The 17,171-nt window shown below is 42.7% G+C and overlaps 1 protein-coding gene across 1 annotated transcript; it reads left to right on the top strand.

The window, feature by feature from the left end:
• The first annotated feature begins 453 nt into the window (after positions 1-453).
• Positions 454-16,105, top strand: tmem200a (transmembrane protein 200A). The gene is made up of 5 exons (XM_069714411.1): positions 454-1,263; positions 12,539-12,676; positions 12,903-13,117; positions 13,207-13,370; positions 13,870-16,105. Exons 2-5 carry the CDS (start codon positions 12,546-12,548, stop codon positions 14,956-14,958), a joined length of 1,599 nt encoding a protein of 532 aa, XP_069570512.1. The 5' UTR covers positions 454-1,263; positions 12,539-12,545; the 3' UTR covers positions 14,959-16,105.
• The last annotated feature ends 1,066 nt before the right edge of the window (positions 16,106-17,171 follow it).

Here is a 17,171-nt window from a genome sequence, read left to right as displayed (position 1 = left end):
CATTGAATCACTCCCAGCATGTAAACACAGGAAATGACACACATGCCAACATCTGCAACGTTTTTGCTGCCGTCTCTTTGTGTGTGTGTGTGTGTGTGTGTGTGGTTAGAAAAGCGGAATAGTTAAACACAAACACTGCTAACCTCTGGACATCTGATGTCTGTACATGACAAGGAATCACATGAGCCAAAATGAGTTGGACATGATGCTGCAGAAATGTTGCATTTCATCGACTTCAGTCTTCACAAACATTAACTTTACAAGCGAAACTTCTCCTTCTCTCAAAGCCAGTCTTTCCCTCGTCATCTGCGCCCTCCACATGCAAGAAAAGCATGGCAGAGTGCCTTGTTTCCCCCGCAAACACGTACACACTGGAAACACGCATGCATACACAGTAAGCTCGCATACAAATCAGTCACCCCCATCTCTCCCTCTATCTCTCTCTCTGCCTCTCTCTCCCTCTCTAACACACACAGACACACATCTCTGTAAAAGCCTCGCACATTCCCACATCGTAGAAGTGCTTTAGAGGAATTGGATGAAGCTGCCGCCTCTTTACGACTCAGAGGAATAAAAAAAACACACTTTACTCGCCGGTTTTCACCGCTCACCGATTTTCTTAAAAGACAACAGCTTGCAGCTTCTATTTCTGAAACAGGGCTTTTGGATTCTTTTCTCTGTTTTTGGTGTGAAATCAAGTTTTTGGACGCGAACATAAGGATATCGAGAGTTTTACGCATCACAGTGAGCCGACCAGGAGGGACATCACATCAGCTGTCTTTTTTTTTGCAAGAAAACAAGGAATATTTCTGCGCTGGGGAATTACGACCTGAACGTTTACGACTTTAAACAGGCAGACTGTGGTGAAAGGATTTTCCTTCAGTCGTAATTAGCGTGTTTCACCGCCCTCATTGTCTTGAGCGCGCACTCTCTCCATATGGAGTAAAACGTGTTCCGTGCTGAACAAAGTCAACAAAATAGACACTTTGAAACCTTTAAGTTTCACTTTGGTCCAGACAAACTGTCAAAATGACAATTCCTGGTCTCCATTAAAGGGCTCGGATGTTAGTAAAGACTGCAGCTGTTTCCAAACCCTGCATGGATGGTGAACTGCCTCCTGTCATCTTCATTTTCTCCAGCATGGCATTTCCCTGGAAGTAGCCTTCAAAGTGGAAGATGGCTTTTTACTTCCCCCCAGGTTACAGCCTAATCCCTCTGCATGCCTAATGGAACACTAGCAGTGAAAACTCGGCTTTTGTAAAGGTAAGGACAGAGCTGTGTTTGACCTCTCCAACCAGCGATGAAACAATTCAAGCTGACATCTCCACAGTCTTTTATCTTTTTATTTACATCCATATTTAATTACATTTTGTTAAATATTTAAAGAAGGAGAAGTTTAACATCAGCCACAAGCCCTTGACTGATTACTGTGTTTGTCATCATCATCTCCTGTAATTTTAATGGACAGCTTCACTGTGTTTTATTTATTTATTGGTTTAACTTGGAAGGTATTTTATGATCTGTTCATAGTGCCAGGGCTGAGATGCCTGCCAATTTTTGCCAACCCCAAAGAGGGGGTGAAAGGTCACTTTTAAAGGGTCATTTTTCATGCGCCTTTAGTGGTAACCCTTCAAACTAAATGTAGAGCTCCCACCCAAAATTCCTCTGTCTCGTATTTGATGTTTCTTTTCCTGCAAAAAAGTTAAGTTAATACAACTCAGAAAATGTATGAAATTAGTCTCTCATAATCGAAAACCGCTGATTTATGATCATGCGAATGCTGAGCACAATATCTCTATTGGTTTCTTGAAGTCCATTAGCAGCGTATGTGTTGATAATGTTTTCACATCACACCTGAGTAACCATGATTGGCCTCAAGTTGTGACATCACAAAATCATCTCATTTGTACAAATCAGTTTTAGGTGGGCACAGAGAGACATGATGAAGATAAAAACAACCTTCCACAGTAAAAAGATAAATAAACACACACTTGTCTGTCTTTACACAGCGAAGGTCAAACATCCAAATGAAGGAACAATAAACATGACGGGTTTAAGTAGAGGTTCACGACAGATGCTCCGCCACTGGTTTTATTGTGTTGTGTGAATGAAATGATGTTGAATTAAGAGTAACTCTCAGCTTGAGGGCTGTTTGAAGAACTAGGGTGATTCACTGAGCCAAATGGCTCATAATAAGATATCTTTAGCTGCCAAATACTTCATGGAGAACTTGATCCTTGTTTACTTGGAGAATCATTAGGAAGTTAGGCGGCATGTCGGCTAATCCTCCTTCACAGATATCATACTGTCTGGATAATCCTGTTTTAATATCCCTCTGGTAGGTCAGCAGTTCCTTCACTTTGTCACTCCAAAGACACACAAAGAGATGATCATAAGAGTCTCTCGAAGAGCAAAAAAAAATAATCTATCATGTCAAATAGGAACTGTTAAGTTGAGGAAAACAAAACACTAATTATGGCTTTAATTATGGGGCGAGGGTCTCTACAATCTCTACATGGTTCCCACTAAAATCCTAGGGGTCCAGTTTGGACACCACTCAGATGGGGACACTTCGTGCCTCAGGATGAGTGTGGGTGCTGACTGACAATCAGGCCTGCGAGGAAGACAGAATGAGTCATTATACTGGAATCAACAGGGGGCTCAATCCAGTACACACACACACGCCTGCTCTGAGCATCCGATGATTCAATTCAAAACTTAATTGAATTGAGTACAGATTAATTTATTACAGGAGGCAATGACACGGATTCAGTGTGAAGAATGTGAGACATTTTTAAAAACAACAACAGTATGTATCATCAAAATAACGAGGGAAATAAAACAAGCAAGGTGGTCAAGAGAGTGCAGGATTTGACACTCGAGTGCATGGATCAGAAAATGTGCTGCTGAAAGGTCAGCAAGAAAACACAGTGACATATTCTCCAGACAGATGACTCACCCCTGACGAGTATGTAGGAGTAAAGCATACAAACACATGCTCACTATCTTTGCTTGCTCTTTTTTCTTATACTTTATCTGCTGAACTTTAAATAACATCATATAAAATGGACATAAAACACTTATTTAAACCAAAAACAAAATGGAAATGCTCAACATTGTGAACTAAGTGTAAGGTTAAACCATTTTTTTCCAAAAGCTTCTGCACACAGTCCCTTCTGGCTGAATGGACCTCTGTGTACAGACTAATGTGACTCTCCAGCGTGCTCCATCAGGCTTGTTAGAGTAGGAAACTTACACATTTATAATTTCTTGGTGACCTAACTCCCTGACCTGATACCCAACTTGTTATTACAACTGGGAAAAAAGTATTTTTCTTAAATCTACATTATATCCAACTTATCACTTATGAAAAAGCAGAGTATGTCTGCCCCATATCAGCAAAAGTCAGCTGTCACAATCTTTTATTTGAAAATAAGAAGGGAGTCACTCCTTCCCTTCACTCAATATTTCTACACTGCTCAAAAAAACACTTAAACAACACATCCTAGATCTCAATGAATGAAATATTCCAGTTGAAAATCTTTATTCATGACATAGTGGAATGTGTTGAGAACAAAATAACATAAGAATGACCAATGGACATCAAAATCATTATCCCATGGAGGTCTGGATTCAGAATCATACTCAAAATAAAAGTGGAAAAATCAGATCACAGGCTGATCCAACTTCTGTGGAAATTCCTCAAGACAAGTCCAAATGAGGCTCAGTAGTGTGTTTGGCCTCCACGTGCCTGTATGCACTCCCTACAACGCCTGGGCATGCTCCTGATGAGACCACGGATGTTCTCCTGAGGAATCTCCTCCCACACCTGGATCAAAGCATCAGTCAACTCCTGGACAGTCTGTGGTGCGACGTGGCGTCGGTGGATGGAACGAGACATGATGTCCGAGATGTGCTGGATTGGATTCAGGTCTGGGGAATGGGCAAGCCGGTCCACAGCATCAATGCTTTCATCATGCAGGAACTGCTGACACACTCCAGCCACATGAGGCCTGGCATTGTCATGCATCAGAAGGAACCCAGGGCCCACTGCCCCAGCATATGGTCTTACAATGGGTCTGAGGATCTCATCCCGGTACCTATGGCAGTCAGGGTACCTCCGGCTAGCACATGGAGGGCTGTGCGGCCCTCCAAAGAAATGCCTCCCCAGACCATCGCTGACCCACGTGCCACGCTGGAGGATGTTTCAGGCAGCAGAACGTTCTCCACGGCGTCTCCAGACTCTGTCACGTCTGTCACATGTGCTCAGTGTGAACCTGCTCTCATCCGTGAAGAGCACAGGGCGCCGACGGAGAAGCTGCCAATCTTGGTGTTCTCTGGCAAATGCCAATCGCCCTGCACGGTGTTGGGCTGTAAGCACAGGCCCCACTTGTGGACGTCGGGCCCTCATACCACCCTCATGGAGTCTGTTTCTGACAGTTTGAGCAGAAACATGCACATTAGTGGCCTGCTGGAGGTCATTTTGTAGGGCTCTGGCAGTGCTCCTCCTGTTCCTCCTTGCACAAAGGAGCAGATAGAGGTCCTGCTGCTGGGTTGTTGTCCTCATACAGCCCCCTCCACATCTCCTGGTGGACCGGCCTGTCTCCTAGTATCTCCTCCGTGCTCTTGACACTGTGCTGACAGACACAGCAAACCTTCTTGCCACAGCGTGCATTGATGTGCCATCCTGGATGAGCTGCACTACCTGAGCAACTTCTGTCGGTTGTAGACACCGCCTCATGCTACCTCTAGTGGTGAGGGCACTGGCAAAATGCAAAAGTGACCAAAAATCAGCCAGAAAGGACGAGGACAGAGAAATGGTCTGTGGTCACCACCTGCAGAATCATTCCTTTATAGGGGTTGTCTTGATAATTGCCTCATTTCCACCTGTTGTCTGTTCCATTTGCACAACAGCAGGTGAAATTGATTCACAATCAGTGTTGCTTCCTAACTGGACAGGTTGATTTCCCAGAAGTGTGATTGACTTGGAGTTACATTGTGTTGTTTAAGTGTTCCCTTTATTTATTTTTTTGAGCAGTGTAGATTTAGCCAAAGAAAATAAAATAATGAAAATAATCTAAGCATCTACCACTGGTTAGACAGCTGTTAAAAAATATCCTAATTGGAAACCAACACACTGCTGGTTCCCACTGACACTGATTGTGTCCACAGATGTGGATCTGGTCAGGGTTCACGTCTTAGGTTAGTAGTTGGTGCCTGCATGCAGGCGTCTCTGGGTGGGGCAGCATAAACTTCTCAGTGTGTTAGAGACTTAATGGCAGGTGAAAAGAAGCAGCTATAGTGACACCATGTGTATTGACAACTTACCCGTACCTTGAACTGGAGAGACACAGATATTGTGCAGAACATAGGCGAGCTCTAGCAGATGTGGGCTTCTTCTCTGCAGCTGACTTCTGACCTTTCCGGAAAAGGAACAAGAGAATTCCACCTCAGGAGTGATTGAAGTGAATTAGTGAAACAAGTGGCTGTAAGAAAAGGATCTGCTCCTGCTGCGGACCACATTACGAGTAATCCACGTCATAGCTTTGTGTCATATGTCATCTCATCGGTTGTTTCCACCTTCTCTGTCACAAGCTGCTGAGTGAGGCAGAAAAATCCCCTGAAAGGATCACGCTAATACTGGTGTGCATGTTGAACTATATTAAAATTCTATAATACACTGCACTGCACTGTACTGTACTGGACTATACTGTACTGTACAATGCAATAATATATGACTGTAGCTATATATTACCATAGACTATACTGTACTATGATAAACAATATCATCCTATTCTGTACTATACTGTAAAGTACTAGGCTATATATTATGTTATTCTGTACTACTACACTAAACTGAACTGGAAAGTACTATATTGTACAATTCTATACAATATAATATGGTATGCTCTACTATACTTCAATATACTACATTATAATATATTATACTGTATTGCGCTGTACTGCACCAAACTTAATCTATACGCTACACTATGAGCCAAAACATTATGACCACTCAGACGTTGATAACGTTTATTATCTCGTACCAACAGTGTGTGTCCAAGTCTGAGATACATTAGATGAAAAGTGAAGAGTTAGTTGTCATTGTCAGTGTTGGGATCATGAAAATAGTGCAGGTGTAAATTCCCGAGCGACTTAGACAAGAACCACATTTTTATGTCCAGCCATCTCCCAAAAAGGCAGAACTTGTGGGGTACTTCTGGTGAGCATTTGTAAGAGCCTACTGACAGTGGTCTGAGGAGGGCTACAAGCTATAAGACCTAAAGGATCTGCTGCTCACGTCTTGGTCCCTGATACCACAGAGCACCTGCAGACGTCTTGTAGAGTTTGTGCCTCAGTGGATCAGAACTGTTCTATGGCATGTGAAGGACTAACAGCATATTAAGCTGGGATGAGCGTAATTATTCAGTTTAATAGTGTTTAATATTCTACTATGTAATGTACTGTTCTACACTGTATTACAATATACTGGACTATATTGTACTACACTATATTACAGTATATTGTACAGAATATCAAACTAGAGTATACTGTACTATACCATACGGTACAGTACTGTATTAACCTTTATACACCCTACTATACAATTGTACTGTACGATACTGTTGTATATTAACTTACTATTCTATACTATACTATGAGGGGAGATAAAAAAGTTTCAGAAACTGTTCCTGTTGCATTGAGCTAATTGAGCTCAGCACGGTGACGTGCACAGAGCAGAGGGAAGCTGTAACATTCATGAGTACGTATTCCAAGTGTGATCACTTGATCAACATCAGCACCTGAGTTACACACATTTTTGTGGCCACTGGCATGTGTGTATTTGAGATTTGAACATGGACCTAAATCTTGACCAAAGGGCTCACATAAAAGTTTAAGTCAGTCTCGGGAACTCCGCAACAGAGACCCTTGAAATGCTTCAGAAGGCTTCAGCAATGAACCAATGAATCGTATTTCAAGAGGGGCAGGACATCACTGTTTAAGACTGAAAAAGGGGCATCAGGTCAGGAGCACAACTGGGTGAGAGTTTCTTTTTTTTTATTTTTTTTTTTACCCCCGCAGGGTTGTGCACCGTGAATTCATCCCACATGATCAATCTGTAAACCCTGAGTTCTACTGTGACGTTTTGAGGTGTCGGAGGGAAAAGATTCGGTGCAAACAACCTGAACCGTGGCTGAATTGCACTTAGGTTCTTCAGTGGACACCCTCCCACCACCCCTACGCATCAGATTTGACCCCATTTCTGCCCTCCAAAATTTGATGTGTGCCCTTTCCTTCAAGTCTATGGTGAAACCGCAAATGTGCATGTAAACAGTGGTCATAAAATGTGTGCTGATGAGACAAGACAAGAGACAAAACGTTAAATACTCACTCACAAAGGTTAAATCGTCCCCCTGGTCTGTGCATGTCATGGTGTTGTGATCCATTTGTGTGCAACAGGAACAGTCTCTAGCAGAACATTTGAATTGCCCTTGTATGGTGTACTATACTGAAATACACCCTATGATACTCTACTGTAATGAATTAGATCTAACGTCAGATGTTAGATAAGCAGAGTTGTGTCAGCTGCCCTGACTTAAATATCAAATATTACACTAAATTAATTCTTATCAAATTAAATTACGGCGATGAACATGCTCTTTTCTACCAGCACGAATTGTAATATGGACCCAACCTGCACTTTGAAATGAAGTGCTTAACCTGTTTAATAAACTTCACAGCATCTTCATTTCATTATTTAGTGTTAAAATCAGTGTGTCAAAAACAGCTTGTACAAATATCAGATATTGTTCCCTGCATTTTAGCTCCTGACTCATCCAAGGTAATTTCCATCCTGCCACGAAAGACAGCAGAAAATAAACCGTCTTTTAATATTCTGAACACTGGCCAAAAATTTGAATTTAGACATATTACTCACAGAAGAAAAACAAAACCGGAGGGACAGAAATAGTATTTGTTGTTTTGAGGGTATTCTTGTTTGCATGTTTCCATGTTGGAGTGTCTGCTCCATGACCTTTAACTTCAGCAGCAGGAGGAGGAGGGAAGGGGGGAGAGGGAGGGGTGGGAGGAGGGGGTGTCTGTCTCTCCCATTTAAATCCAGTTCAGGTAAAAAGGTGACATTCATAACGTGTTTTTGTCGGCCTCAGTTAACCTCATCAGAGTAGTTTGTGACGGAAACAAAAACAAATGGTCCACAGTAACTACAGTATAACAGAAGCCAATTTTTCTCTCCTTAGCAAGCTCCATTTTTATCTTCCTGCTCATTGTGCTCTCATTACATCTCCCCTTGCTTATTTCCTCCTTACTACATCTGCGTTCATATTAGATGCCTTTCTCCGTGATGTGTTAGCATGCAGTTCACTGAGGTGAGTCATTTGAGGCAGTTTTCTGAGCAGGCTTTTACACTCAAAAAAACACTGTAGTATTCTTTACCCTCTGATTATCTGCTCCTGATCTCACACCTTTACTCTCACTTCTACCTTTTTATTCTCTCTAGCTATCCCACCTTCCCTGTTCTCTTTTTTCTTCCACACTATCCATCATTTTCTCTTTAATGTGTGGAGTTGGAAACTGCAGAGCTGTAAAGCTTTGGCAAAAGTCCCATAAACAAGATGTAATTAACCCTCTGAACGAAGGTGCAAAAACAAGAAAAACAACAAAGAACAAAAGCAGACCTACATCACTGGTGTCTCATTTTTTACCATCTCCTCCTCTCGTGTCACTCCACTTGCCAATTCCCCGCTTTTTCTCCCCCACCCCCACACTCCCCTAATTCTACTCCAGCATCCTTTGCAGTCTCTTTCTTTCCTCCCCCTCTAAATCACACCTCTTTGAAACTGATTGGGAGAAGGAAATCCTTCCAAACCACATGCTGTGTGAATTTAGACGACGTAAACTGTTACACGGGGAATGTCCTTTTGTTGATAGGACACAGTGTAGATGATATACCTGTCGTTCCTGTGCACACAGCTGGTGGTTGCTATAGAAACGTGTCATCGAGCAGCAGCACATGAAGTTGCTATAGGGACAATACATCTCGTGATGCCTCCTATATATTAGGTAACATGCTGCTATCGTGCTACACGGGGCATCTCCTTGTTTAAAAACACAGCACACTGATTTAGTGGAAACATTTAAGATGTCAAGTGTTTAAATAACTCCACTAACAGTCTGCTCCTTGAAATGGTATATTCAATTTGCTGTAATGGTTTTCTTGGCTTGCTGTGAGGATGCATGGGAAAACAGCACGAATGAATTTAGTCACTCCTAAGGTGATCACACAAGAGCTAATTCATTATTCATTCAACAGTAATTTAAAAAGTGCTCATTAAGGAAGAAAAATGGAAAACAGAGCTTTGGCTTTCGCATTATTTATACGTTTTATCTGATAGGAGGTGGAACATGACTTAATTTCATCCACAAAAAATTGAAGCAGGAAACAAATGTCTTGTTTCAAAGGCAATTTCCATGTTTATCAGACAAAAAAAGAGGCTTATATACAGCATGGCCAACAGGAATAGATGATCTGACTGTTAAGCGTTGAGCTGATGATTAACTTGTCATTTCCTGTGGTCACCGCACGCTCTTCGCAGCACAAAGCCTTGTTGTGTCAGAGCCTGAGTGGTTTCACATTAGGCTGCTGCTGCGTCTGTTACGTTTCCGTTTCCCCGCTTCACGTCTTTCTCACTCCAGCCTTGTTAAAAAACTACAGATGCACTTGGCTTGTTTTCTTTCTCTGTCTTTTTTCATAACTAGCGGGAAAAGCATTTCACTCTCCTCTTGTTCTATTGTCAGGCCTTTCCATCCTCCTTCCGTCACTCATCAACCCCACTTTGTCTCTAAACAGCTTTTCCTGGTGTTTTTTTTTTTTTTTTTCAGTGTTCAGCTTTTTGTACATGCTTTCCGCATTCAGTCATGACTCAGTGTTGCACCTTTGGTAGATGCACTGGTGTAAATAAGTGCTTCTATATTCACTCACTGCCATGTTCTCACCCCCTTCATCTTCCCTTCCTGCATTCCTGTTGTCGTCTATCCTCTCTGTATTTGCTTTTTATCCCTGCATCTGTTCCTCTATCCTTCTCCTAAACCTCCATCCATCTCTTTCTCCTGTTTCAATAGATGGAGGACATCTCTCCCATCACTCTTGAAACACTGTGTGGGTTCCTGTTTGATGCACACTTAGGAGCGAAGGGAGAAAATCAAGTAGAAGGAGAAACAGAGTGAGAGAGAGCACAGAAAACCTGAGAAAAGTGTCTGGTTGTGTTCGTCCTTGTGTGATTCACCATCTGTGGTGAAGCACTTTCCTACAGCAGTATTACCGATAAGATGATTGACATGAAAAATACATTAAAATGTGAGAAGGAGGAAAAAGGGTGGGAGGAGAGAACGTCTGGTCTAGTGTGTGATTCACAGTTACTTCGCATGCTAAAAGCTTTGTCTGATTATGAATCCTAAATCGGACTTTGTTGCGTCGAGATAAAGAGAAGAAAAGAAGGGAAGAAAGAGAGAAACAGGAAATTGACCAAATAAGATGAAATTAAAATTAGAGACAGATTAAAAATAGATCCAAGAGGAGGGACGGTGGGAGGGAGAAGGATGAGACAAACAAAGAGAAATAAGATGAGAAAGTGAGCTGGGGTGGAGAAAAAGGAAGTAAGGAAAAAAAAAGATTATACAGGGTCACAACCAGAATGCATTAGCACACAGATGGAGGGAGAGAGAGGGAGAGATTTACAGATAGCACAGTCTTGGAGGAAGAAGCAGAAGCAAAAAGGAAGAGATAAATTTGGACAGACGAAGGTCATGGAAGTATTTTATTCCCAAATAACGTACTACCTCTTTTCTACTTATTGCTCTACCTTTGATCAAGAAGTTTAGTCTGGAATCCTTTCCAGATGGCCTTCCTCGTGTACCGGAAAATCATGTTCATTGTTAATAACATTTTCAAATGTTCTATTGCAGCTCTTTATGGTCATTAAGGGAGGCAAAGCATGCTTAGGGACTGACAACCAGTTCTCATCCCAGGGCGTCAAATACTGCTATTTTGCAATGGCCAGCTAGCATCTCAAAGAGACACAAGATACTCATGTGTATCACACGGATGCCAACGGCTTTGACAAAATTGCAGTATTTGATTCCCTGGAAATGAAAACAGGCCAGGACAACCTCAGTGTGTTTGCCTTAATGCGAGAGAGAACAAGGGAATAATGTAAAATAACAACCAATAAAATTCCTGGTGAACCCAAACTTGCTCAAAGTTGTCTTTCAATAATACTACAACTTTGCACTGCTGTTCAATGGTTCGTGTTTCTACAGCAGCTGACCCTCAACAGTGGGGATCACTCGGGTTTTAGTTTTGTGAGACGTTTTATATTTTCATTCAAAACGATGTGAAATATGGAATACTTCAAATTTCCATTCAAATTACGCACATAGGTTATACAGTATCAAATGTAGTCCATTTAATCCTCTTAGTGCTAAACAGTACAATGCTAATGTTAATGTGAGCCCAGATTAACAAGCATTTAAACGCAAATGAAGGTCCTCGAAAATAAGCCCGTGTTTGTTTTAAGCCCTCTTCCTTTAATAACTATTAATAGACATCTGAGCAGCTGGTGAGCATAGAGACTATGATTCATTGGAATATTACGACAGAATTACAGCTCTGTATTTCCAATTTTATAAGAGCGCAAACAACGTAAATAGTGACAGAAGTAGCCATGATAAAAATGCAAATGTTATAAAAACAGGATGCGAGTCAAAATAAATTAACTACCCACGACTAGAATTCGCAAACTGTTTCTGTCTCTATCTCTGTGATCATCCCGTTTCCTTGATATCCTTTAAAGCGTGTCATACACGCAGGAACGACGGAGTAAATAAACACCCCACAGAAGTGACTGTACACACAATATGTACACACAGACACACACACTCCTACTGATGTTGTCCTAGAGGCTGACAGCAAAACATAAACACAGGAGATGGTTGTACTGGGTGTGTACCATTTTGTCTACATCTGTATCACTGCTAGAGTGTAAACGGCATTTCTAAAATTTGTACAAATGCTCACACACTTTCAGCATGACACACTTTCACTGTAAAAAAAACAACAACAACTGTCACCTGCAGCTTTGCTAAAGTCCCAGCTGTACTTGAGGAGACACGTCAGCTTTAAATTAGACAAACCGAGCTGTGATCCCTGGAATTGGTTCAATCTGCATCATTAAGGGACATGCTGTACCCTGAATATTTAATGTCTTACACCTCATACATTTAGAGTATCTGGGAGACTGTGTTGCTTCTGAAATACATATGTGCATTGCTAAGCATCTGTTTTAATATAGTTGTTATAATATTTTTTTTTCTAATGTGAATATGTGAATCAGTGTGAAATGTGTGTATTTTATTTAGTAGCATGTTTCTCTGAGTACAAAGGACCAACAAAATCTGATAGGAGTCAACTCAGATGCTGGATAAACAGTAAAACCCATTAACTCCTAATGTGTGTGTGCAGGTAAAGCATGACTGCAGCAGCAGGTGTGTTAACAGGCTTGGCCAAGCTAAAGCGTCAAGACTCCAGCCGCTCTCAGCATCGGCCCGGACCACCTACATCGCCAGGCCTGGGAAACCTCGCCCCTGAGGCTGCCCCCAGGTCAGTATCATCTGAGCCATTAAATCAACTACGTAGGCAACAGGGAACTTTGATTGATCATTATGTTTTTTCACGAGCAGGGCTGCTTTTAATGTTGTAAAAGCCATTATGAATTTTGAAATGTTTTTGTCATCTCTGAATATTTTTGTATGGTACAAGCTGGTCAAGCGTCATAGTGCGTCATTTAAAGCCTCCAATGTGTTTTCTTTCGGTGTTTTTCATTCAGAAAGCGGAAGCGGCGCACCGATGTTGTTGTGGTGCGTGGCAGGCTCCGCCTCTATTCGGCCTCTGGGTTTTTCCTCCTCCTGGGACTGGTCATTTTGGCGATGGGGATCGGCATGGCGACACTGGGTTATTGGCCTCACAGTAAAACCATGCATACCGGAGGAGGAAATGAAGTGAAGACAGAGGACACGATCAACACGAGCCGTAAAGTGCAGGGTAAGGACGAAACAGAGTGATTACAAACGCACTGTTAAAAGCTGCTCTTTACTCCTCTGACCCATCCTCTCCTTGTTTTGTGACTGTAGGTACGCCGTCCAAGCAGACTGAGAGCGCTCTGATGCGATTCCTGGAACAGCATCTTCACTCTGAGAGGATGAAGATGTTCGGGCCCTTCACCATGGGCATTGGGATTTTTATCTTCATCTGTGCTAATGCCATACTTCATGAAAACAGAGACAGAGAAACCAAGGTAAGGTTTAAACCATCAGATCCACAAACAGACACACAAATACAACCTGGAGCCAGATGTTTGGCTAGACTAGCCAATATATTGTATGGGTCTTTTAACAATAGCTTCTGTATGATCTGGTTCTAGATAAGGTAAAAGTCGGTACAATATGTAAATTATATTCCTTCCCTGTCTTGTATTCTCATTTCTGTTCCTCCTCCACTCACTACAAAACAAGTGCCGTGTACATTGCAGCGATCCATATTTATCGTCTCCACATAACTAACATGCAGATCAGATCTCTCTCTGATCACATTTCCTCTACTCTTATGCCCTCCTGCTCCCTTCATGATTCGATTAAACTCCACCTCCCCCCTTTCCCCCTTTCTGGTAATCTATGTGGGAACCATGTACTCCAATGTTGTAATTAAATGCTAAAAATAGGCAAATATTTATATAAATATACTTCAGGTAATTCAAAGATGAACGCTACTACTAAAACAATTCTCTTCCGCACCAGATAATCCACATGAGAGACATGTACTCCACCGTCATCGACATCCATCGTCTCAGGCAGAAAGAACAAAAACAACGCCATCACCGCAACAGCACCTGTGCAAGAGAGGCCGGAGATCTTCGAGGCTTCGGAGCGAGCAACTCCCTGCTAGCATTCTCCTCTCGGGCTGGAGGAGTAGCTGGGTCTGCAGAAGAGGAGGAGGTCCTGTTAGGGGATGACGAGTTTCAAAGACACAGAGAGCAGGCTAAATTGGATTGTAGCTTTGCAGGGCTGCTGGCGCCGCTCTATAAGGATCGTCCATTTTGTGGCCCCGGGCTCGGGTTGGCCCACTCGGATTCGATGCACCACCAGTGGTCAGTGGAGGGAGATGGGGAGAACGGGGGACACCATGCACGCTCGATCGTCTCCTCCTCCATATCTGCGTTCACTCTCCCCGTTATAAAACTCAACAACTGTGTAATTGACGAACCGGAGATGGAGGCGATCACTGAAGAGGACCGAGGAGGAGAGAGAAGAGATGGAGAGCGGTCACAGCCTCTGAGCTCCATAGAGTCGCTAGTGGTTCCTATAGCATCTGTTGCCAAGGCCACCAAACCGCCAGTCTTACACCGGAGTAACTCGGCCTACTCTTCCTCCCGCTGCTCCTCCTTCTCCTCCTCCTCCCTCTCTCCAGCTCCCTCCTCTACCTCAGGCTGCTGGCTTTCCCCAGGAGCAGCAAAGAGTGACTTTGGCTCCAACTCCTCCCTGCACATGCTGAACAGTCACTCGAAATCTCTGGACCTGGAGCGCGGGCCGAGCATGCTCAGCGTGCACCCCGAGCAGAGGAAGCACCCCAGCTGGCCCCGACTCGACCGTAGCAACAGCAGCCGCAGTAGCAGCGGCAATCGGGGCAGCACCAAAGGCTACATGCGGCTGGAGGACAGGGAGGAGCAAGGGGAGCGGCTCCTGGATGTGTCTGCAATGGTGAGGCGCGACTACAGTAAGCGCGAGAAGCTGGTAATGATATCCAGGTCACACAATAATCTGAGCTTTGAGCATGACGAGTTTAACAGCAGCACACTGAAGAGAGGCAGCTCTGAGACTCGATTCTGAAGGCACCTAACTCAGCGTTGATGACGGTTCTGTCTTGCTCTGTAAATCGCTCTCCACACTGTAGGCGTGTACAGTTTGTCCCGGAGGAAACTGACGAGTTTAACAGCTACTGTGGGTTGTGGGAAACTCACGTGGTTTCAAAGACTCTTATTTAGCAGCAGCTTGGCGAGTAGTGAGTAATGAACCAGCGTGCACAGTAAAGTGTCAGCCAGACACTAGCACGCATACTGTTCCAGGTCAAAGGTGCTGACCTATGACGTCTTCGGAGGAGCGCAAGTGAAAGGAGAAGTTCCCTCCAGGGATCAATCAGATTACATAATCAGTCTACTGTATACAAAAGTAGTTTTAATTAACAGGATGTGAACACTGAGATGTGGTTTTAGGATCAATAACTGCAACAACAGGTTTTGAAACTTGCTTTTCTTAAAGTGTTCCTTGGTTTCATTCCAGTAGCTGCAGGTGAAATCAAAGACATGCTGGAAGCTCTTTGAGCAAATTTCTTTTGACATAATAGACAATAATAAAAGTAATGATAATAATATATTTACTTGTATAGCACCTTTGAAACATAGTTACAAAGTGCTTAAAATGGTTGTAAAGAAGACACACTGATAATGAGCAACCGGCAGAAAAGAATATGAAAACTAAACTGATTCAGAATAAGCTTGTAGCATAAAGCCTGGTGTGAACTTAATATGTAAAAATACATCATGGCATACTGCTGCGATGAGGCAACAGATATCGATATTTGGGGCAAACAATTTATTTTAACGGTGGGTACTGTATGTGTGTGACTGTCTGATCAGACAGTCTCAGCTGATGAGATAGATAAACACAAAAAGCAGTCAGACAAAGCTGGTAAATGTCAGTCCAGAACAGTAGAGACATACGAGTCAAATCAAGATGATGGTCTGCCAAATACAATAAAGAAGCCCATGTTGCCCAACAGTCACAGTGCTATGACTCATTCCTGAGAACCATAAAGAACTTTAAGCTGCAAATAACCAATGGGTGAACGACTTCCAGTGTCTGCCTACTAACACAAGGCCCCAACTGTAAACTAGAAACAACTCTGGTGCTGCTGCTTGCGCTTTTTTCCTTAATAGATTAAACCATAATTAGACTTCACTCAGGATGTGCAATCTGTCATTCAATCAATACCAATCGTACCAATCGATTCTTTTTTCTTCAATTGATTAATTAAGTATTGACTCTATGAAATGCCACATTAACCAGAATCATACATTATATCTGACCGACAATAAAAATTGATGACCAAAAAAGTCACACAATTTACAAAACAAAAACCCCTCTAACCAGAAAATTCAACAATAAGTTTATGTTCTGCAGACTTCAGTATAAAACAGGGAGTGATACTACACTTGAGCCCACAATAAATCAGTTACATGGTTTGTGAGCTATATTAAAATCCCTTCATTCTTAACACTTTTATATATGTTGTTAGCAACATCTCGGTTACGTTTGATGCGACACGTGAAGAGTAACACACTTTATTATTTTGAGATCGACGATGATGTGTATGTGTCTCCACTCAACACCATGAGTGTGTTGAGCAAGAACCCCTTTTAAGGGTGCAGGAATCTTGCCAGAGAGCTGAACTGGTTCCCAGCAGTCTGTGGGTCACTGTCCAATTTTATCCTCTTTCAAAATAAACTGTATTTTCACTGAAACATGTTTTGTCCTAATGACTGCATTTAAACTAGCGCCACATTCACAATTCAAGAGCTCTTCTGGTGCCTTTCTCATGGGGTTGTAGGAGGCACGCACACCCGCGCTAATACACCCACACCCACACATACTCACACCCACACACACACACACACACACACACACACACACACACACACACACACACACACACACACACACACACACACACACACACACCATCTGACCCCCTCAACTTCAAAATACATTACTTATTCCCTCTCTCCTCCTCTCTCCATCTACTGCATATAAAATAATAAACAAAGGTCTGCATGAGTCATCACCAATTATCATATGCTCAGCAGCTCTGTGAAACCACACACACGCGCACACACACACACACACACACACACACACACACACACACACACACACACACACACACACACACACACACACACACACACACACACACACACACACACACACACACACTTACAATGCAACTGAAAAGCAGAAGGCTGATGATACTCTCTGTCTGTGTT

The sequence above is a fragment of the Brachyistius frenatus genome, unplaced genomic scaffold (assembly GCF_029030835.1).
Source record: "Brachyistius frenatus isolate BFR_SWC_R1_liver_20210118 unplaced genomic scaffold, ASM2903083v1 Contig_130, whole genome shotgun sequence".
Taxonomy (NCBI): Eukaryota; Metazoa; Chordata; class Actinopteri; family Embiotocidae; genus Brachyistius; species Brachyistius frenatus.
This window is presented reverse-complemented; position numbering and strand designations above follow the sequence as displayed.

Bases quoted from the DNA above. Each gene is read 5' to 3' on its own strand.
- tmem200a (XM_069714411.1), top strand. From the start codon at position 12,546: ATGACTGCAGCAGCAGGTGTGTTAACAGGCTTGGCCAAGCTAAAGCGT. The intron at 13,118-13,206 runs GTAAGGACGAAA...TTGTGACTGTAG, and splicing joins CACGAGCCGTAAAGTGCAGG to GTACGCCGTCCAAGCAGACT. The intron at 13,371-13,869 runs GTAAGGTTTAAA...CTTCCGCACCAG, and splicing joins ACAGAGACAGAGAAACCAAG to ATAATCCACATGAGAGACAT.